The sequence below is a fragment of the Apaloderma vittatum genome, unplaced genomic scaffold (genome assembly GCF_000703405.1).
Source record: "Apaloderma vittatum isolate BGI_N311 unplaced genomic scaffold, ASM70340v1 scaffold5013, whole genome shotgun sequence".
Lineage (NCBI taxonomy): Eukaryota > Metazoa > Chordata > Aves > Trogoniformes > Trogonidae > Apaloderma > Apaloderma vittatum.
Window position 1 is genome coordinate 46 of NW_009709689.1, and position 22,759 is coordinate 22,804.

Sequence of the window (22,759 nt, forward strand, 5' to 3'; positions counted from 1 at the left end):
AGGAGTGTCGAACCGCGCTGATAAGAGTTTAATTATCGATGCAAAAGGCGTTGTTGCATGGGGGGGGAGCCTTGCTGTGAATCTTGGGAGGCCTTTGAAGTTGTGATGGAGAGGAACCGAAGCCCAAGGGAGCAGGGCTGCTCCCACTGACCCTTCCTCCCCACGCCTGCACTACAAAGCCCCTGCCTGGGAGGGAGACGGAGGAGTAATTAGAGTGAGGACTGCAGTGGGTTAACAATTAGCGATGGATCTCAGAGCCCTCTTTGGTCCCCCACGGCTCTTCTAGAAGCTGGAGCATCCCCCAGTGTGTCACCCCTGGGCTTGTCCCACCACCCTGCCTTGCACCCCGGGGTGGACTGAGGGTCCACAGGCTCCCCCACGCTGGGCAGCCATGTCTGTCACGGTCCCTGAGCCCGGGATGCTCAGATGTGGGACCCCCAGGCGCCCTCGCCTCCGTTTGTGGGGTTGCAACACATCCCTGCAGGAACCACGGCCACCAGTGCAGGCACTGGGGAGAGTTTCTGAGCTCCTTCTTTACAGAGACATGGCAAGAGACATATGGACCCAGGCAAAACCACATCCTCTGGATGCTCGCCCTTGCTTCAGCTTCCTCCCTCAGCCCAAGCCGTGTTTAGCATTTGGTAGATAAGGGCATGGGTATGGATACGGATGGGAATGCAGATACGCATACAGATATAAAAATAAAGGTGTAGGTATAAATAAATTACACACCACATACCTACACATCATTTACATGTACGTACACCTGGTCTTCGCCTCGTGCATAATCTCATCTGTGCGATCGCATGGATGAGCTACTCGTGAGCTACTCGTGCAACGTTAGAGGATGGAACTTCACAAAGGAGCAAGTAGGTCTGCCTCGCGTGAGACTCCAGCTCAAGACCCCAGTTGGGGAAGCGACCTGCTCGCTCCTAGGTGCTTCCATTTGAACGGGCAATCAGGCTTGACAGCTTTTCCACCAGCGCGAGAATTTCCCCTGACACCTCCTGGTGTTTTGGCTCAATACGCCGAGTCAAGGCCAAGGCACAGAATAGGGAAAATACAAAATGGTGCTCAGCGGAACAAAATGGAGCTCGCCGTTTGAGACTGATACGTGCAGACAGTCCATAACATCAAACAGAATTGCCCAGCTGTAGGAGAGAGGTCTCCCAAACCGACACGTTTTCTGAGAAACCTTTCAGCTGAAAGGCATCCTTTGTGGCCGTCTCGCTCGCCCTCCAGCATCGAGGGCGGGCTCTTTCCGAGCATCATCCCAGGAGAAGCAAGGCAGCCTGGAGATCACCTGCAAGGGGCTGGACGGGGCGCTCGTTGTAAGCGGTGGGGTGGGTTCCCTTTGGCGTTTCCCCGAAAAGGACGCTCAGGTTTCAGGTCTCCCCACATCTGGGCACAGCATGGAACAGTGTTGAGGGATGGATCCATCTCTCGATGGATGCTCGTATCCCTGCGTTAACGCAAGAGCTCTAGGGCACACGATGCCTTTGTGCAACGCCCGCTGCTGTGGCTCAACGCGTGGGACTCCTGTGCGCTTGGCTGAGATGATTGCTAAGGAATAAAAGAAATAACTTAGCCCTCTCCCTGCAAGGAGGCACGAGCGATGCACTCTGTGGCCTGGCACAGGGAACACAAGTGCATGTCGCTGCTTGTGCACCCGCTCCTTCATCTATATGAGGTTGGGTGACAACCACATGGTCCACGTGGTGGGATGGGGTGTTACAAGCCGGCTCCGCGTCCCACCCGCCGCTGTGCAGACAAGCCTGGGGTATGTTCACCCACGCCTGCTCCGATCTCAGCATCGTCCCCCATGGCGGGATGCTCCGGCTGGACCCCGGTCCTCGTGCTGCCTGGAGAGCAGCGAGAAGCGGCCGCATTCGTCGCTGAGCATCTCAGCGTGGGAAAGAGGGTGCAGAGACTGCGGTGGGAGGGAGAGAGGGTCTGCAAACGTGATCCCCTCCCCACAGCCTGCCCGCTGAGGGTCACCGGGACCGTGCTCCTGCGCTGTGAGTGGGGAAACTCCCGAGCCCAGGATCCTGCTGGGCGAATTACCCAGGGAAAATAGGCAGAAAATCTTCAGATTAACAATAACAAATAAAAATGGATTTGAGATCTCCGAGGTAATTACTCCGTGCTGAGGGCAAGGGGCCTCTTTAGCAGTGGGAGCAGCGCTGTGCGGGGAGTGGAGGGGCTTGGCCTGCTGTTGGGCCAATGGAGTCACGCAAGAAGCCCTGGAAATTCTTTCAAATTGTTCTGCTAACATTAATAAATGCCTCAAAAGCTCCTAATCTGCTCTGTCAGGAGCATGACGTCCGGGTGTTTCACAGCCAGCTCACGTCTCTGCTCCTCTCTCCCCCCGCTCTCCTTCCCTGCCTGGTAATAGTAAATGGAAGTGGCACCCGTTCCTCCGGCTGCTGGGACCATCATCACGCTGAGCTCAGCTTCTGCCAGAGCTGGAGCCACTGGCCTGATGTGTCCCCCACCTTGTGCCCATACCACCACCCCCCAGAGCCCGGGGACCAGCCGGGACCCAGTGCTGCAGCAGGGATGCTGCACCAAGTTGCCCCAAGGTCCTGTTTGATGCTGCTTGAGGAGAAGCAGCAGGGATGGACACAGCGTCCAGCGTGGGATTGACCTTACTGGGTGGCCACAGGGCACTGGGGGAAGCTGGAGGCACTGGAGGTCCCTGGGGGAGCCTGGTGCTGATGAGGGCTAACAAGGCACCCAAGGGTCAGGGCACCCTGCCGGCACCCTCTCTCAAACCTCCCTTCTGCTGGTGCTCTACCCCAGAGCTGGGCTCCTTGCGCAGATGCTGAGCCCATCAGGAGGGTGATTAGGCAGCAGCAAGGCTCTCAGCTGCCAGACCTGGGTGTAGGGCTGAGGGGCAGCTCGCCCTGTGCAGGCAGCAATGCCATGAATCCCGCCTGCCCCCGGCTGGCACTGCACGGGTTTCCACGGGAAGCTCCTGAGCACGTTCAAAGGCGTCCTCACCTCGCCCCCTGCAGAAGCTGCTCCCTCTCTCTGTGCAGATTTGCCCGTGTCTCCTCATTAAGCCAAGCTCCTGGTGCTGGCAGGGCTTTTGAAGGGTTGGCTTTGATGGGCCCCCTCACGCAGCCCGTCCCCCACGGTCTGGCCTCTCCAGTGGGGTGTCAGCCGGGACCATGGGGGGTCACTTTGTGCGGGAGCTGGGCACCGCTGTGCGTAATTACAGCGGCTGCTGGAGTGCAGACTTCCCACTGGTGATGCTGGGAGGGATGTGAGCCCAAAGGGCTTGATGGAACCTCCAGAAAAAAAGTGTCCAAACAAGGAACAATTGGGTCGGTGTTGGTCCGGGGTGGGACTGATGGACAACCTGATGCTTGTAGTTTGTTTTCCCTGCTCTCCCTTGCTCTGCATCCCCTCTGACCTGCTCTGCATCCCCTCTGACCTGCTGTTTGCAGCCCCCTCTCCTCCAAAAGGACACATGGCTCTCAATCCTCTGGCCAGGGCTGGTAGAACCCCACCTCTACTCCAAAGCAACAGCTCTGTGGCGCATCAGTTGTTGCCATCGCCTTGCTCCGTACCTGCCTCAGCCGCAGCCAGGCAGATCCCCATGGGTTGATGGGCACAAGGGGCAGTCAAGCAAGTGGGGTGCAAGGAGGGTTTCTTTGTGGTGGTTGATGGGGAGAAAGCTTTCTAATACAGCATTTTGCTCCTATGTTTTCCAGTGAACTTGCTAGACACGTCAACAATCCCGGGGGACTGGGGCTGGATGACTTACCCCTCGCACGGCGTAAGTATGAAGCAGCTGTTGGCACGTGGGGGACCCCAGTGGGTCACCACGAGTCCTTGTGGGCAGGGTGGATGGAGCCTTGGTCAGTGCTGATGGGGCAAAAAGGTCAGGTCTGTTGGGAAAACTCAGCCTGAAAGATTAGCAGTGGGATGTGGCTGCTTTGGAAATGCTCTTTAACGCTCCACATCCCCTCGCAGGGACCAGGTGGTCACTAGGTCCTGAGCTTTGAGGGGAGTCAAGAGCTGACCTCTCATTCCTTGCTGCACTGGGGAAGCATCAGAAGGAACAGGCCATAATGACTGGGAAGCTCTCAACTGCCTGTAACCAGAGGAGGCTGCTGTGGGAATGGGGCGAGAGGGGCAGAGGAGCATCCCCAGTGGGTGCTTTCTTACAGGGAATAGGGATGTGAGCGCACAGCCCTGTGGCATGGCTGGGAGGGCTTTGGAGGGGGGGGACCCCCATGTGAGCCCACCTTCTCTGCTGGCTGGATCCTTTCCGCACGCTCCCTTCATTTGTATTTCCATGTCCAGGCTTTCCTGCTGCAGCAGCTTTCTGGAAATCGTGAGTTTCAGAGGGTAGCAGTGATCTGGCTGTAAGGATTTTGCTCGTTCATCCAGGGAGCAGGAGCAATCCCGTAAACACACACAGGACCAACTGCAAGGCACAGTGGGCCTTCTCTGCTGGCTGGATCCTTTCCGCACGCTCCCTTCATTTGTATTTCCATGTCCAGGCTTTCCTGCTGCAGCAGCTTTCTGGAAATCGTGAGTTTCAGAGGGTAGCAGTGATCTGGCTGTAAGGATTTTGCTCGTTCATCCAGGGAGCAGGAGCAATCCCGTAAACACACACAGGACCAACTGCAAGGCACAGTGGGGCTTGCTGCAAGCACAAAATGTGCAAAATTAGGGTGCCTACCTGGCTTTTGCTGCTGTGTTGATTTTTCAGGTCCACTCTTTTTCATCCCCTCTCTGAACTAAACGGTCCTAATCTTTTCAATTCCACCTCCTACAGAAATCTTCCCAGGCCTCTAATCATTTTCATTGATCTGTTGCTCGAGACTTTCAGTCCCCGTGCTGTTCGAGCAGGAGTGATCAGAACTGTGAACTCATAATAATAAGAGCGATCAGATGGATATCAGATATTATCATATATGTAAATAAATTAAACCATTAACTCAGCTCTAATTTTAGCACTTAGCTCTTGCAATGATGCCTATCCTAGAAGTGTAATAGATTCAGAGGTACAAGGTCAGAGGGGACCGCAGAGCTAATGTGATGTGATCTCCTGCATAAATACAGGCCTTCAGACCTGTCAATTCCCTCATATCGCAGAAAAGCCCAGCTTTTAGGAAAAAAAAAAAAATAAACCTTGCCTACAGAATTGCCCATGGTGGTAAAATCCATCTCACCCCAGCCCTGCTGCCAAACCCTGGGATCCCGGAGGGGCTCGATGCATGCTCAGGGGCTCAGGGGCCAGGGCTTCCTCTGCTCCCCTGGGATGGAAGATGCTTCTGGGAGTGAAAGCTGTTTTCTTTTCCCACTTCCACTGCTCCGCCCTTCTTAGGCAACAGCACAAAGCTCCAGTCCCCACCGTGAGGAGCTTAAGGGGTATTGTGCCCACTAGCTTAGTCCCTAGCGCCCTACAGCTTGTTTTTCCAGCACCTGTAGGTCCTGTCCCACCTCTCTGGGGCTCCCAGGTACACCAGAGGAAAGGCAGCAGCAATCTCAGAGGTTTGCTTTTCTGCACTGGAAAACCCCCGAGCTGCCCGCGCAGGCAGGGCAACCGTGCAAAGCGCCAGCAGCGCAAAACTGGAAGAGCACCACCTGCAAACTCCTGATGTTTTCATCACACCTGTGGGCAAAGTGAACTTGCCTCACAGGAAGGTGGGGTCTGGCTGTTTTGTTCTGTTGTTTTTTTTTCTCTCTGGGTTTGCTGTGGCCAGCCGGAGCAGAGGAGCAGGGAGCTGGGAGCACGAGGGGGTACAGCAGCGCCATCCCCCTGGGGGGTGTCAAGCCATCAGGGAGGCATACATGGCCTGTTTTGACATTTCCTCTTGCCAGACAATTAACTGAGGGGTAATTGGCTGTAATTGCTGCTCAGGGGTTTAATTGCATCCCCCCCTCACCTCCACCCCGGAGACACGTGCAGGAAGCGGAAGGGTCACCGGGAGCATCCCTGTCCCGCAGGCTGCGGCTCCTCTCAATTATAACTTCAAAGGTCTCCCAGGAGCTTTGCAGCTCACTCCATCCCCAGAACAATTCCCTTTGCATCGAAAATTAAACCCTTATCAGTGCCGTCAAAGAAGCTGCCCCTTCCCCTTCTGCGCCTCCAGTATCCCAGTTCTCCCCAGCAAACTGCCCCAGTGCCCTTCTCTCCCCTCTCCTTGCTCGGCCAGTGGCTCGCTGGATCAGAGGGAGCCTGGTCGGCCCCTTTGCAAATTGCTTTTCTACTGACTAATTAAAACGCTGATGAGATAAGTCAACATATTATTAATAATTATTGTATCGTCTACTTTGATTTACAAAGTCAAACAGGAAATGATTTTGTTCAGACGTGGGGTATCTAAGGAGCTTTACCTTGCAAAAGCTAATTATAAGGGGAGCACCTTGAGTGCTGGAGAAAGACCCCTCCATGCCACCCACCTCCCTATCTGCCCCCCAACACGCTGGCCCCACAGCATCCCCCTGGCTGCACAGCTGTGCTCCTCATTTCTTTCTCCTTGCAGCACCAGAAGATATTTGGGCTCTCCCATCTGCCCAGGCCATGTCTTCTGTCCTCCATCACTTTGACGGCCTCGTGCCATTTCTTGAGTTTTTCTCTCCCAATTTGGAGCCTTATCCAGGGATACCAGCAAGTTACAGGGCAAGCTGCTGCGAAACTAATTTTCTTTGGGAAAAAGAAAAAGAAAAAAAGAGATGGGTAGGAACGGAACATTGGAAAATAAAGATTTGGACTAGTAATTGAGATAAAAGCTCATCTCCCATTGCTTGTTCAGTAAATGCTGGGTTATTGCTAATTCCCCAGACGTTGGTCACTACCAGGAGTTAATCACCTGTAGTGAAGCTCAGGGTAGTTAACTGCCTGACAAATCCCTCCTTAGCCACAGCAGTGACTGATTTCATGGGGATTATCTCCATTAATGCCTCCCATCTAATGATTTATAGCAGCAATAATGTCCTTCTCTCTTTTTTTTTTCTCTCTCTCAGTGGCAGTGGTGCGAGGGACCCGGCAGCTCCTGGGGAGCTGCTGTAGCTCAGTGTTCGCCCTCGGGAGGAAGGAAAGTGCTGGATGCCTCAGCAGCAGCAAAATCTTTGCCAGGCAGACCTGGCATCCCTCCTGGAAGCTGTCCCAGGGTTGGGGAGACCTCGTCCCTCAGATCCCTCCATGAGCACTGCAAGGGAGGTGGGAGGCTGAGCTGCTGATCAAGGGGACAAGGTCTCTCCTTGCGTATTTGTCCCTTCCACTCCTCCTCTTCTCCTCCTCTTCCTCCTCCTCCTCCACTCTCTGCTGTGCCACACAGGCCCTGGGAGACTTCTAAGACCTTGCTCAGCCGCCCAGATATCTGGTGTTTGCATCTTTCGCCTTTCATAATCTGGGAAAATTTTTTTAGAACTGGTGTTGACTTTAATTTAAACTATTAGGCGAGCCCCTGAATACAGATGCAATCACGCGTTCCCCCCCACCAGCGCGTGCGCTCACCACGTTAATTATGATGTCCTCATTTCCATCTCACTAGGGGATCTTATCGCAGTGACGGGGCCCGGGCTGAGCTTCATTTAATAAAAGCCACTTCAAACCGTCAGCGAGAGCGGGCGATGCCGGGAGGCTGGGTGCGGGCACGGTGCCCACGCTCCCCAACCGATGGTACCCGGCATCACAGGCTCCTCTCCCTGGCCGTAAGAGCCTGTCATCAAGTCATGGGGATTCCTGAAGTGGGTCCTTTCCACTAGACCAGGTTGCTCAAAGCCCCGTCTGACCTGGTCTTGAACACTTCTAGGGAAGGGGCTTCCACAACTTTCCAGGGCAACCTGTTTGTGTCTCACCACCCTCACAGAAAAGAATTTCTTCCTAACATCTAATCTAAATCTACCCTCTTTCAGTTGAAAACCGTCACCCCTCATCCTACCATGATAGTCTTTCCCCATCTTTCCTGTGGCCCCCTTTAAACACTAGAAGGCCACTACAAGGTGTCCCTGGAGCCCTCTCTTCTCCAGGCTTCACAGCCCCAACTCTCTCAGCCTGTCCTCATCAGGGATGTGCTCCAGCCCCCTGAGCATCTTTGTGGTCTTCTTCTGGACCTGCTTGAGCAGTTCCATGACTTTCTTACCCTGGAGACCCCAGAGCTGAACGCAGCTGAACTGACCCCAGGTGAGGTGCCTGCTCCCTGCCAGCAATGAGGATGCTGCCAGCCCTGGCACTGCCACAGGGGTGTGGGGACAGTCATAAGCCCAGTTGTCTTTGCCACGTTGGGGAGAGAACTGAATGGCTGGAGACCCAAAGCAACCACACCAGCTGGAGTTCAAGGCCTTTTAGTGGACACTATCACCTTGTGTTTCCCTTGCTGGATGCTCCCGGAGAGCCCCAAGCCCCTCAGAGGTCGCACCCCTGCTTGCCATCCCCAGCTCTGCCCTCGTCCCACGCGTCCCCTCCCAGGCACAGCTCTGCCTCGCTTCCCCCCTCCCCGCCTCCACCGGGGATCTCAGCAGGGAAAAGACAGGAAACAGATGTTGTGTTAATTTGTGCTCGATTAATTTCGACAACGACTTCCACACCCTCCGCAGGGCTGCGGTGCGTGCGCACGCGGATGCAGGAGCGGGGAGCTGCCGGTGCAGGGGTGTGCGGGGAGCTGTGCCGTGCCTGCTGCTGCTTGGACTTCGGGGCATCCCTGTACCCCTTGGCCAAGCGGCAGGAGTGTATCCTGGGTGTCAGAGAGCTTCCCACGGGTTCATTTTTGTGGTTGGGGAAGCTGAGGGATTATTATTATAATGAGGGGTGCTGGCTCTCACCCCTCCAGCAAAGCATGTAGGTAGCCTGGCCTCTTTCCACGTTGCCTACCTGAGAGCTGAGGTGTGGAGCAGGTCTTTGGTGATCCTAGGTTGAACCTGGGCACTTCTGGAACTCAGAAAACAAATTTTCTTTAAATGAGCCAGAAATGTTTTTCTCTCCTGGCAGTGTCTTTGACTTTCACACCCTTTGCCAGCATATTCCGCTCTGAATGAGCTTTTGTTGAAGTTTGCACCTGGAGCTGCTGCCTTTTCCAGGTTTCTTTGAGCTCTTTAGGAGCGAGAAGCGGAGTTTTGCTCCTAAATGCAAGATGCCAGGCAAGTTTTGGGTTTGGAGCCCACCCAAATTATAACGGGCGCCCAAACACAGACTGCCATCAGTTTCTGCTGTTAGATCAGACTGAGGCAAGTGTTCCCATCTGCAAACAGGGGTGCACCTCACCCAGCTCTGCGTCAGGGTGGGCTGGGAGAGTTACTGCCCAAATTAGTGCTGGGTGAAGTCTTCTGATCCTCATTTTCCTTGGTCCTGTGTCAGCAGTGACCTCTCATCTACACGCAGCTGCCGGAGCAGAGGGACTTCACCCTGGGGTGGGCGATGGCACGCGCCCCATGTTTGCCCGCTGTTTGGGGACACCTGGAATGACCTGTTCTCTCTCTGTCCCACAGTGGGATTCAATCAATGAAATGGATGAGTTTTTCAGCCCCATCCACACCTACCAGGTGTGTAACGTCATGACCCCCAACCAGAACAACTGGCTACGGACCAACTGGGTTCAACGGGACGGTGCGCGGCGGGTCTACGCCGAGATTAAATTCACTCTGCGGGACTGTAACAGCATGCCAGGCGTGCTGGGCACCTGCAAGGAGACTTTCAACCTCTACTACCTGGAATCCGACCGGGACCTGGGCACCAGCACCCGAGAGAGCCAGTTTATGAAGATCGACACCATCGCGGCCGATGAGAGTTTCACCAACGTGGACCTGGGGGTGAGGCGCCTGAAGCTGAACACGGAGGTGCGGGGCGTGGGGCCGCTGAGCAAAAGGGGTTTCTACTTAGCCTTCCAGGACATCGGCGCTTGCATCGCCATCGTTTCGGTGCGAGTGTACTACAAGAAGTGCCCGGCAATGGTGAGGAACTTGGCATCCTTCTCCGAGGCCGTGACCGGGGCGGACTCATCCTCCTTGGTGGAAGTGCGAGGAGAGTGTGTGGGTCACTCGGAGGAGAGAGACACCCCCAAAATGTACTGCAGTGCCGAGGGAGAATGGTTGGTGCCCATCGGGAAGTGCGTGTGCAGCGCTGGCTATGAAGAGCAGCGGGATTCCTGCATGGGTGAGTCCCCGCTTCCCGCCAGCGGTGCCTGCAGGGGGAGGAACGGCTGCAAGGGGCTCTTGCCTCCTCAAAAAAGGGCTGAGGACAGGAGGCTGCTCGGAAAAACTTGCACAGCCAGCCTCCGTGGCCAAAGGGTGCCCAAGCCTTTGCTGGCTGGCTTCGTGCTTCCAAAATGTGTCACTGATGCCACCAGCAAAGCGCCGTGGGAGCTCCTGTGAGCCTGACTGTGGCCGGTCCTGGTGCACAGGGCATGGCTTTGGATGGGGACTGGCTTTGCAATGGGGTCTGTCATCGGGACAGGGGCTGTCCTGGCTCCAATCTTCCCTACCACGCAACATGTGGCCCAGAGACCCCAGCCCAGTGTCCCCAGCAGCTCTGGTTTGTGCCGAGACCTCTGCTGGTGCACTCCGACCGAGCACAACTCCAGAAAACACCCTGCCGCCCGCTTCCCTTTGGCAGGGGGGTTGGAAGTGAGGAAAGCAAAAAGGCAAACACCGAGATTCCATGAAACAAGGTTATTGTGTGCATCCATCACCCCTCCCCAGGGCTGCTGCAGAGCCTCAGCCGTCTGGGGGTGCGGAAAGCCCCCCCCGGGGGGGTCTCTGTGCTGCTGGACAGGCTTCAAGCTGCCGACTGTACAAACTGTGATAAGGAAGTGGGGTGACCAGCAGCAGCAGCTGTGCACCAGGCACAGCGATGTGTGTGTACAGAACACGGCGCTCGGGGCTCCCCGTGAGAGCCCTCTGCACGGATTTGTTTGCTCTCCGTTTCTTTATGGGGAAGTGTTTAGGGGAAGCAGCACAAATAAGAGGTGCGAGGCTTTTGTTTGAGTCAAGTGGAGCGTTTGTCTCAGGGAGACTTGATGCAAGGTTAGGATGTCCGACGCCAGGCTGGAACGGATCCAGGTGCCACTGGGACCCGCACCAGCTCCAGCGGGTCCCCAGCTCTGCAGAGTGGGAAGGACAGGCAGAATAAATTCTTCTGTCCGAAACTCCTGCAACCATTGATTTGAAAGTCATGCTGGGATAGGTCAAATAATTCAGAAAGGGTCGTCTTCTCCTGCATTAAGGTGTTAGGTGTCAAGCATGCATGGGACCACACGTGTGCTGCCATGGGAGGGGGCACTGGCACGGGCTGCGTGGATGGCTGGGTCCCAGCCTCGCAATTTCAAGCTGCTGTGACTTGGAGATTTGTTTCAGAAGGTCCAAACATCCTTTCCCTGTATTCCCCCTCCCAAGGTCCTGTACAGCAGGCTCTACCCCAAGAGATCCCCATGCCAAAGCTCGGAGGCTGAGGGAAGCCCCGGCGTGAGTGTTGTTCTCAGCCTGCCTCCTTTCCCTGTGTTCCCTCAGACACATTTGCCTCCCTCCTGAAAGCGAAGCTGTGGGAGAGCTTCTTCTCTGCCCTCCTGCCTTTTTCTGGAGGGACTGCCCCTATCACAGGTATGGCACAGGGGGAAGCATGGTCCAACCTGCCTCCCCAGCCTGGGGGGACAGAGACAGGAGTTGGCCATTCTGCGTGCAGATGGACCCGGACCCACGCTGCTCAAGCAGCAACGCTCTCTGGTGAGGCTCTCCAGGGCTTGTGGCGTCAGAAATGTCACTGGACTTTCTCTGACCTCAGTGTCCTCTCACCCTCCTGCTTTCCCTGTTCCATTTATCCAGCTCCTGGCACGGAAAGTTTGACAGCCCATCATCAAACTAGCGCCTCCTTCCCAGCATCTCCTTCGGCGGGTGGGTGTGGAGCAGGAGTACATATATTTACACACAAATGCAAACAGACGCAAATCTCTGATCTAAGCTTCTTGTGCTTGATCGGGGCAGAGTTCATTTTTCACGGTGAAAAGTGCCTTTCCGGGATGATTTATAACCCCAGCAGATCTGTCGGAGTTGGAAATTAGCCGTTTTAATTGTCAGGCGGACAAAAGCAGGGTTCCAGGGGCTGTCGTCCCAGTAATTTTTCATTCTCTGTCACAGGGATGAGATGATATAAATCACTCCTTGTGGCCCTAATAATCTTTCTATAAATATCAGGGAAATTCATTTTTTGCTTGGGGGCGAAAAAATTAGAGAGAAGATACTTTGCCTCTATGGCAGTGTTTAAAATGTGATTTCAAATTAATTTCCTTCCACCTTTCACAGCCGGACGCCTTATTTGTCAAAGCTAAAGATGTTTGAACAGCGGAGGCTTCTCCCCCTCCTCTTTAACTTTCATTTTTCTAAGGACCTGCCAGGGTGATGGAAGACAGCTCAGGAAACCAGATCATGGCCAGAGCTGTTCCCAGCCCTTCAGAGGAGGAGGAAGGCTGTGCCACGGAGCTGGGAAGGATGGTGTGAGGTGGAACCTGCTGGAGGATGTGGAGGAACCTGGGGAACTTCCCTGTCTCTCATCCCCTTTGCTGTCAGCCGTCACTTTGGATGCCCCTTCATTAGGGCCAGAGGGTGGTGGCTGGGATCTCTGACTCCTCGCATTTACCCTAGTGGGTTCCATCTCCACCGCTTTTCCAGCTCTGGCTGGGTGTGGATGCAGCAGTGTCTTACTGGGCAGAAACTGGGTTTCAGCACAAATTGCTGCAGCTGCCAATGGGGTCCTGGGGTCAGCTGGCTCCTAAAATTCCCACCTTCTAGTCTCATGGCATCTTCTGCCACAGCCACCCTGAAGGATGGAACCTCTTGGGCTCTCCTGCCCCACTTGTTTTTCCCCTCTGGCTTCAGTGCTCTGAAGGACTTTGCTTCCCTCATCCCCCATCACCCACAGCCAGCCTCGGATGTGCTGCTCTTTCCTCCTTGAAATGTATTAGTCCACAGCAAGACACGATGCTATCTCTTACACGCAGCAAATAGCTCTGCCTAAATAGCAGAATAAGCAGTAGCGTAAGTGAAAAGGATCTGTCCCAGCAATTTATCAGATAAGAAGACAATCAGCATAAATCACCTTATTTATATGCAGCTGCTGTGCAGGACAAATAGAGACCCATTTCAATAAGATCAGTGCAATTAGAGAAATGAGAAAGGGGAGCACTTTAACCCTGGGTCTGCTTCTATGGGAAGGGAAGAAATCCACAAGTCACCTCCTCAGACAACTGGGAGGCTGAGACCCAGGACGTGTGTGCCACGTCCCGGAGAGGGGTGAAGTGGATGGATGGATGGATGGATGGATGGATGGATGGATGGATGGAGAGGTGGACAAGAAAGCTCAGGCAGGTGAGAACAGTGGCTCTTCACCCACACTTCTCTTTGGGGAGGCTGCTGGGCTCCTGAGCCACCAAGGCTTTGAGGCTGTTGTCCTTGCATCAGAATCACAGAATGTTTGGGGTTGGAAGGGACCTGAAAAGATCATCTTGTCCAGCCCCCCTGCCTTTTGGGATAGGTCTGAATTTTTCCTTGAGCTGTGCTTGTCAGCTGTCAGGTAGAAAACTGGAAAGTTGGGCTAAAATCTGTTCAGCAGATTGTGAGTTGTACATACACACAGGGTCAATAGTGGTGCCACAGCTACGGATCACGGTGCTGCTCTCTGGGAGGTGACACATATGCATCCAGGCTGCCATCAGCCACGGAGACCTGCAGGGGTGCAGAATCTCTCAGGAAGCTTTTCGTTTAATGAACAAATGAAAAAGGGTAAAACAGAAGGGACGGGCCCCCTTCCCTGCTGTCAGAGCGGATGGATGAGCCTTTGGCAGAAATGTAGTTTCCAAAGAGCATCTTCACAGCATATCCATGAGTTGCAGGAGTGGAACTCGCTGTTCAGACTTTTTTGTCTAAATTTTGGGACCAGGCATCTTAGCCTCTGCATGTCCTGATTGCTCTGGCTGCTTTCCCTCTGTGGTGCTCAGGGGCTTCAGCCTGGCTCTTGCCTTTGGCTGGGAAACAGCCATGAGGGAGCAACAGTTAAGCACTTGTTCCATCAGCCCATTTACACACGAAGGTGGGTGTTTGTAGCCTGCCAGGGCCAAACAGCCATCAAAGAGGGGTCTGATGTGTGTGGCTGAATGAGGATCTGGCCCAGAGGTAGATTTTACCCAGCTCTGCTTAAGCCCAAAAAAATGACTGGTGTTCTCTGGACAAGGAGAAGAGAGGGAGGCTGTCACTGTCAGGATCCTTTCTCCTCCAGCTCCCAAACGGAAGGAGAAGGACTGCTGGCCCCTCATGGACAACTCCTTCTGCTGCTGGGCTCTCTCATGGAGATGGATCTGGAGAGCCTGGTTAGCAATCTGGAAGCCAGTTAATTTTTTCCAGTTGGTGGGATTCATGCTGATGAACCAATCAGCAAATTTAATGTACCTTAAACCTTCCTTGTGGGCAACTTTAATCGAGTGATTAAAGCACCACGGCATTGCTAATTAAGAGGAGAAAATACCCAGCTTGGTAATTATGTGCTTGTGAATACAGTTTTGCATCCATGGACCTTCATGAAGAAAGTCAGTGGAGGCTGACGTTCCAGCTGGTGGGGCAAGGGGGGAGCAGAGCTGTATAAGGTGAGAGGAGAAGAAACCCCATCGCCCAGGGACCCTGCTGGTGGCACAACCCTGACCACACAGGATCAGGACAAGCCCTGGAAACACCAGGGGACAAAACTGACACAGGTGATGCCCTTGGCAGGGAAAGCCGGGTGAGAAATATGGACTCCAGCTGGGGTGGCCAAGGACCTACAGCCACAGCAGCAAACCTTTGCAGCTGTGTGAACAGATGTGGTTCAGATGCTGATGTTGGAGGGGGAGGAAAAGTGGGGGCACGTGTCCTGTTGTCCTTGGGCTTGGGTGTGAGAGGACTGACCCCTTTGCCCAGTGCACTGCAGGTGCTGCTCACCCCTGGATATCTACCCACCAAGACCACAGCCTGCCACCCCTTCCTTCAGCACTGAAAGGGCGGAGAAGTGTGCAAGGAGGCGGAAAAAGATGCTAATGGGTTTGAGGAGCCCACCAGAGCCTTGCTCCATTCCCTTCTCTCCCCAAACTCCTTATCCCTTTCTCACACAGAGATGTTCTAAGAAGCCTCAGGCTTCTCTCTCCCTTTTTTGCTGTGATTATTTTTCTTCCCCGCTTGCACAAGAACATCTCACAGCAACCAGGAGCTCCTTGTGTTGTGTCTTCCGAAACATGATACAGGCTGCTCTATGGGAAGTAGGACACTGGTCTTACTGGGCTGACTACAAGCAAAACCCTTTTTTTTCCTGGCTCTGAGCTACACAGGGCCAGAGCTAGATTGCACCAAATCCCTGGGTGCCCACCACAGGGATCTTCTACCCTGACTGCACCAAAAATCAACCTTTCAAAGGCAAGAGCAGTGATAGTTTCAAAGACACACAGTTGTGCAAACGTCCTTTCTGCGATTCCAAGCAGGAAAATCAAAGCAATTTAGTGACTCACAAGATTTCCATTGTTGGTTTACAAGCCAGTGAGTCGCTTTGTAAAATACAGGCAATACCGGCTGGTAAGATTATATTGCCTTCTGTTTACCCCATGCAAAGCCCTGCATCCTAGAAGAAGAATTTAAAAAAAAAGCTTTTGAAAACCGTTTGTTTTCTAAATCACATAAGCTAGCACTGTTCAGGATCCAGCTATCAGACTTCAGATGGGAACAGATTGCAAAGATGTGTCACAAATTGCTTATGAGGTTTGGGCTGGACATTACGAAAAGCTTCCTCCCCCAGAGAATTATCCAGCCTTGGGATGGGATCCTTGGATTCACACTTGTACCAGGACTTCCAGCTTCTAGACACAGTCCTGGCTGCTAATTAGCCCTCTCGGATCCCAGGTCTGCTGGTCTGGGTGTGCGTTGCTAATTCAGCTCAGCTGCAGAAGGGAGGGTGCAGAACAAGGTGATCTCAGCATCTCCTGCAAGGGGGCAATTGCATTTACTAGGAAATTGATCGCAGAGGTGCTCATTGGCCTGGCCTTAATTACCGACAGGTCTGACTTTTACTTAGGGTAGGGAGGCTGTGAAATTTCATAAGGAGCCACTCCCACAGCTGCTAGAAACCCCCTCAGGCACAAACTCATCTCAGGGGTTATGGCAGTTGTGGAAGATCTTCAGGAGTTTGGGTATGTGGTGTTTTTTTTGTTTGTTTGAACTTTTCCACAGGGTTTGGCCGGTTTCAGATCAGGAACCTGGGGTTTTGCTCTGGGTTACTGACATGTGAGTGCTGGGGAAGCTGTTGTTGGGGAGTTTGGAAAGAGGCAGCCTGCAAGGAAGACCTGGCAGTTTGCACCAGTGCTTGCACTGGAAACGATGTGATGCAATGGGAGGCTGGGACCATAAGCTTACCCAGAGGCTTAGTGTGATTACCTTGCGTGAAGAACATGCACCTCGTCCTGCAGAGTGGTAGGACCCTGCCAAAAACTTGTTTTGTGCTTGGCATGAGATCTGGATCCCACCCATGTCACTTCGTCCTGGGTGACGACTTCTTTCGCTTCCTGACAGCGAAATGCTGCTGCCGACACTTCTCCATGAAGGAGAAAAGGATCCAAAAGCTGGTGGAGCTCAGCTGTGTGGAGGTGAGGGCTGTGCTGGCTCCTGTGATGCTCTTTGCTTCTGCTGAAGTGCTGGGCACCCTTTATCTTAAAGCTCAGCTCCTGTGTTTATCTACAGCCATATGCATGTGGTGAGAGGGCTCACATACCCTCCAGAGCTGCATACTGCTGCATGCAGGGGTTGAGGTTCAGTTTTGGGGTGTTTTGTATGACCTTTCTTCATCCTTGCTCCCCAAAGCCTTGCAGCAGGGGTGCAGGGTTGCTTCCAGCACCGTTGTCTGCAGGGGGGGCTTCAGTTCGCCCTCGCTCCTCCCTGAACACGGAGGTTTTGGGGTTTGTTTTTGGTCTGGTAAACACTGTGGGAGTTTTTCAGAAGCCTCTGTCTAAAATCCTCTGACAAGGCTGAGTTTTGGAAGTGGCTTTTTTTTTTTTTTCTAATTCTAGCATTAGGCCACCTGTTTCCATCTGACTCCTGCAAGCTGTAGCATTTCTCTAGATAATCTTTATAAAAAAAGCTTTCACTCCAAGAGTATGCCAGGCTGTCTCACCTACACAAATCTCGACCCTGCTCCCCCAGAAGGATGTCTGCACCAGACAGCAGAGCAGTACTCACAAAAAAACCTGGGATTCATATGTTCCTGCTTTTTTTTTTTTTTTTTTTAGATATTGGGAAGAATAGGACAGAGTCAGGGGTGTTTTCAACAGACCTGAGCTCAAGGCAAGTGGCAACACCTGCTGGTTTTTCTATGGCAGTGCCATGCGTGTGTCCAGTTTGGGATGCAGCCAATCTGGGTCCAGTTTGCCCAGCACTACAACTGGAATTGCCTCACTTGGAAGAGCAGGGTTACCTTTGCTGCCTGCATGGATTTGGAGAATATCTGTGAGTGAACACTCCCTCAACACCCCCCGCTCCTGCAACATTGGTGGATGTGAAGGAGTGTGAGATGGGTTGAATTGTAGGAGGAAGAGCCGAACAGCAGGGAGGTGAGGTGGAGTCTGGCGTGATATGAGACAAATTTGGGTGTGCAGAATGATGTGACAGGGCGTAAGGTAGCACAGAGGGTGGGAGGGGTTGTGAGCTGTGCAAAGGGGCTCCCAGACGGGAACTGGGTGCTGTGAAGGGCTGCAAGGTGGTGATTAGGGCTCTGAGACAGTGCAGGGGCAAGCAGCGTGCAAAGGATGCACAGAGCTTTGGCAGGGTCCTGGGGTGATGCATGATTTAGGGGGCAAGATTTCACCTGAGAGAGCCAGCCCAGCCAGCCCCCCAAACCTCCCCCAGACCACTGATCAACTTAAAGCTTAGAAGCTGAGCTGAGATTGCAGGGAAAGGGCAGCCACAGCCTTGCAAAAACCACAAGGTTTGGGGCAATGAGGTGGATGCCTCTTTTTAAGATGTGGCTGTGAACAACGACAGAATGTCACGCTTCTGTTTTCAGTGTCTGTGTCATGTGGGAACTGAGATTGGAGGCATCGTGCTGAAACTGGATTGAAAGGAGCTGGGATTTTCTGTGCTAGCTTTTATCACAGCCTGGAGGGCTCTGGGACTGGTGCCTGTCTCTGGCTGTCACAGTGGCCGTGACGCCCTTTTTTCCATCTCTCTTTTCAGCATTGCCCAAGGGATGTCCATGGCTGCTTTTCTGGTGATTTCTGATGCCCAGCTTTGTTGCAGGGTCAGGGAAGGGGTTAATTGGTGCCACTGATGCCACCGAGCTGCCTCATGGCGCCGCGTCAGCCGTTCTCTCGTCCTGCCCAAACCTCTTGGAATGAGGATGGAGCTGAGAGGGTGTGACACGGGGTTGATGCTCACATTTGCAACCCCACCGAAGTAGCCCTTGGTGTTCCCACCAGGACCACCTGCAGAGCACTGGTCCCAGTCGACGACTTCAGGCAGAAAAGCGGCGTATTCCCGGCTAGCATATCCTCGACAGGTTCATCTATCATCTCCTGAGCTCTGCCAGCTTATTAGCAGATGTTGTCCTGTCCCCAGAGAATGGAGAGGGAGGGAAACAAAGGGAGAAAGCTACAGATGGCTGGCAGAGCCCTCCCCGTGCTCGTGGATTTGGAGACAAGCCTGCTGCTCTGGGACCCCTTGGGCAGGCGATGCGTGATGGAGCGGGCTGGGAAAAACAGCCGAGATGTGCTGTGCTGGGTGGGGAGATCAGTGGAAGCCCCGTGGAGGCTGAGGTGACAATTGGGGACCCACCTAGGTGACAGAGGGCTGGAGATGGGCTCTGCCAAGCACAGGTTTAGTATTGGTTCTTGTAGGCTTGTGGCACTGGGACCAGCCAGTTGTCTGGGCTGCAAGTCCAGTGTAGATGTGCAAGTCTTGAGCTGGGCTGCTCTTGTCCCATGTGCGCTTTGAGAGGAGATGAAGCTGCAAGGACAGGCAGCTTTGGCTGGGTTTTGGAGGGGGAAGGACGCTGGGGACAGGAGGACACCAGTAGCAGGTCTTTTGGTTTTTAACAAAGAGGCAGGATCTGAGAACCTTGAGCACAGAGCAAGGTTATCAACTGCATAAAATAACTTTCAAAAAAAACCAATCCCCACCTTCTACAGGGCTCCTGGGAGGGCGCTTCTGGCAGGTGGCAGTGGCTAGTTGCAGTGAAGACAGCAGGACAAGAGTTCTGCGCCTCCCTGCTGGGTGGCTTCAGATTTCAGTGGCTTCAGTGCATGCTACAACTGTGTCTGTGGAGCTCTGTAGATTTTTAGAACTGATGCATTTGACTAAATTATTTATTTGTTTGTTTGTTTATTCATTTTTCTTGCTGGCCAGTTCTCTGATGGTTTGCTTTTACCAGAACGAACCTGGGAGGTGCTGGTCTTCTACATGTCATTACCTTGGCATGAAAAAGACTTAACCCAGAGCAGGACGTGCCCTCTTGTAGGGATTTCGTGTCTTGTGCAAGTTCCAAGCTGATGCCCTGTCTCCTGTGCCTGGGAAAGGCTTTGCACGTGTGTCCTGCTTCCACCTAAAGCAAGTCCTGAGGCACATGGAGATTTGTGATCCCTCCCAGAGCGGTGTCTGTGCCAGCCCCAGTTGCTCTCCAGACCTCCTCACCTGCTCCTGCTGCCCAGGTGCTGGGAAGTGGCTCTCAATGGCTCTGCCCTGATGCATGAATTCACCTGTAATTTGTCATTTAGGATAATTTTCCCCCTGAGTGCATCTAAAATAATTGTGAATCATTGCTACAGGTAATTAACTTTTTTTTTTACAGCATTAAATACTAAGTGATTGCAATTAGTTGGCACAAATCTGCTGTGCTTCCCGTCCTTCCTGCTGGCCTGTCTCTCCCTACCTGATACAGCACTGATTTCTCTGCCCTAAATTAAATATTGGTGAGGGAACTACTCCCAGTGCTTCTTGAATCAAGAGTCTGTTTGCTGGTTTCTGCACATGTAGAGGTGATGGTGGTTTGCAGGTACAAGGTGGGGTTTGCACAAAAAATGCAGACAAATGCAGCAAATCCTGGCATGGATGCTGGGTAACATGGGCTAGCAGGAATTAGTGATAAAGAGACAACTGTTGTATTACTGTGCAGGGTGTGATACACAAAATATGTTGGTAACAATCAGTACAGGGAGATCTGCGGCAAGGAAAAGGATGTTTTTAATAAGAAACCGAATCTGCGTCTAGAAGCAGAACAAACAGCCAGCACGGAGGGACCCAGACCGCTGGGAATGCTGGGTCGCAAACAGAGCCCTTCTACATTCTTGGAAGCAAAAATTGAGTCGTGATGCAGAGGTGGCCACTGTGGGGTAAAGATGGGAAAATGAAGGTATTGCTACCTCAGTAGGGAAAAATAGAAATGAGTCAGAAACAGGATTAATGCTTGAAATGCTGGAACTGGCTCTAGAAGAACTTGACGGATACAGGGACCCAGACAGAGCCTGTTTTTTTTTCCTTACTTGGAATAGAAATCTGCGAGAGAGGACAGATCCTTCCACCCCCAGACAGATGCCTGACATGCCACATGTCACTCCTGAGCTAATCGATTCTCCTAACAAGAGACGAATCGCTTGTTTGGGTGACAAATGATTCACCCGAGGGGCTGCCGGGAGAGGTGGGGGTAGGACGGAGCAGAGAGATGCCAGCCCCAGCGTGGGCTGAGCGTGGGCTCCAGCACCAGGAGGAGACAGAGCAACTGAAGGTGGGTTGTGCTGGCAGAAAAAAATACTCTGGCTGGCTCATTTGGCCTTGCCATCCCTCTGCAGGGAGCGGGCAGCGTGCGTGCACCCCTGCTTTACTGCAACGTGAAGCAAGGGAAGGTGTTTTCCCTTGGTTTTGTGCAAGGAAACTTGTTGCTTTGTCCAGCGGCACAGCAGATCTTCCAGAGGGACATACAACATGCTCCAGGTGCAGAACTTTTAATGCTGTTGGGAACACTTAGCAGTAGTGTGGCAACCACTGTGAAGTGAGGACTGTTCCCTAAATTTGCCCTGTAAATGATGATTCCTAGGATAATTGACCAGGTGATTTCCGCTGCTGCTTGGTGTGACCTTTGCAGCACTCCCCTGCCTGGGGCCAGCCCAGAGCGGGGGCTGCAGTGGGGAGAGCACTGTGGAGCACGCAGGGTTACAAGGAGAGCACCTTGAGATTTGCAGACAGCTCATGAAAAGCAGAGACACCGAAGTCTGCTTGTGAAACAGTGGGGCAGAGGTGTTGGGACGGCATAAATACAGCCTAGGGGGGTGACAAAGGCAATTTTTACAGAGCCCTGTTTCCAGCTGGACAGCTGGCAGGGGACTTGCCCAGGCACTGGGCAGAAGGGCTGGTTTCCCACGGGATGGCATGGGGGTGAAAGGAGGATCCAGCTTTGTCGTGGGATGCTCCTCGTCCAGGCGCATCCCTCTGACATCTTCCCCTTCCCTCCTCTGCAGCCTGCCAGCTGGGATTTTACAAGTCGGCCCCTGGGGACCAGCTGTGTGCAAAGGGCCCTTTGCACAGCCATTCGGAGAGCCGGGCGGCCCGTGTGTGCCGCTGCGACAGCAGCTTCTACCGGGCGGTCCAGGACCCCCCCTCGGCCGCCTGCACGCGTGAGTACCCCGGCTGCGCCCGGCCGTGCTGCAGCGGGGCACGTGTCACCTCCTCGGGATGCTCCTGCCGACCCCAGCATCCACCCTCAGCTCTGTGCCTACTGCCTGAGGAGCTGTAGCAGCCTTTTGACCCTGGTGCATGAGCTGAGACCCCCTTAGCTGCATTCCCTCACTGCCTTCAGTCTCATCCTCATTTTGCTGCTCTCCAAACATCCCTGGCCAGAGGCTTCTCCCTCCCAGAGCTCTCTGCAGCAATGGAGTAAGGGGAGATCACGGCTCTGCTGGCCTGCTCGTGCACCAGTCGGTGTGCCAGCCACATGCTGGCTGCTTTGCTTTGCAGAAATGCCCGGGGTGGTCAGACCCTCCCCGGGAAGCCACGGGGCAGCATGAGTGTTGCTGTGCTCTCCTCCACTGTGGGTGGATGGTGTCACTAGGGCTTGTCATAAGGTTTCAGCTCAGCTCTCTAGTAGGATGCTTTGAGGAGCCCAGTGCTATTAAAAGGGGACAAGAACATCCCTGGAGGAGTCTTCCTCTCTGTTGTTGGTCCAGGAGGGCACAAACATGTGGGGCTGCTAAGCTGAAGCTAGAGTGAAAGGCAGGTCAGCAACATCCAACTTGTTTTTTCTTAGGGGATATCCACTCAACATTGTTAACCTCCCCAGGAAATGAGGGTTTACCCTTCCCTTTAGATGAGCAGGTCCTGTTCTCCCCTGTGCAGCCCATCAGCACCCTGGCTCTCCCCCAAAAGCTTCATGTATCCCCATTGCTTCATGCATCCCCCAGAGCAAACATCAGCTCTTGGCTGCCTGGCATTTGGCATCCTGATCCAGAGCATCTTACCTCCACGGCATTTCACCCTGGGAGCTGCTTGTGTCTTCATTGTCTTCCATTTGGAGCATTTCCCCCTCTGCATTCCCTGTAGCGTCGTTCATACCTGCGGGCACACGCTCTCCAAGGTGCATCCCTCCACTGGTCCCAACGCACTTCAGCATCTTCCTGAACCTCTGCTTCTTTTCCAGGCCCCCCCTCTGCTCCCGTGAACCTCATCTCCAGCGTGAATGGAACCTCGGTGACGCTGGAGTGGGGCCCACCCCTGGACAAGGGGGGCCGGGCTGATGTGGTGTACAACGTGGGGTGCAGGC

The 22,759-nt window shown here is 53.6% G+C and overlaps 1 protein-coding gene across 1 annotated transcript in view; it reads left to right on the top strand.

Moving 5' to 3' along the window:
* The first annotated feature begins 806 nt into the window (after positions 1 to 806).
* Positions 807 to 22,759, top strand: part of EPHA8 (EPH receptor A8) — a 32,199-nt gene continuing 10,246 nt past the window's right edge. The window contains 7 exon segments of the mRNA XM_009867009.1: positions 807 to 869; positions 1,203 to 1,338; positions 3,720 to 3,784; positions 9,451 to 10,114; positions 21,462 to 21,617; positions 22,637 to 22,756; position 22,759. The exon segment at position 22,759 is cut by the window's right edge and continues 221 nt beyond it. Of these exon segments, the coding sequence (XP_009865311.1) occupies positions 807 to 869; positions 1,203 to 1,338; positions 3,720 to 3,784; positions 9,451 to 10,114; positions 21,462 to 21,617; positions 22,637 to 22,756; position 22,759 (1,205 nt within the window).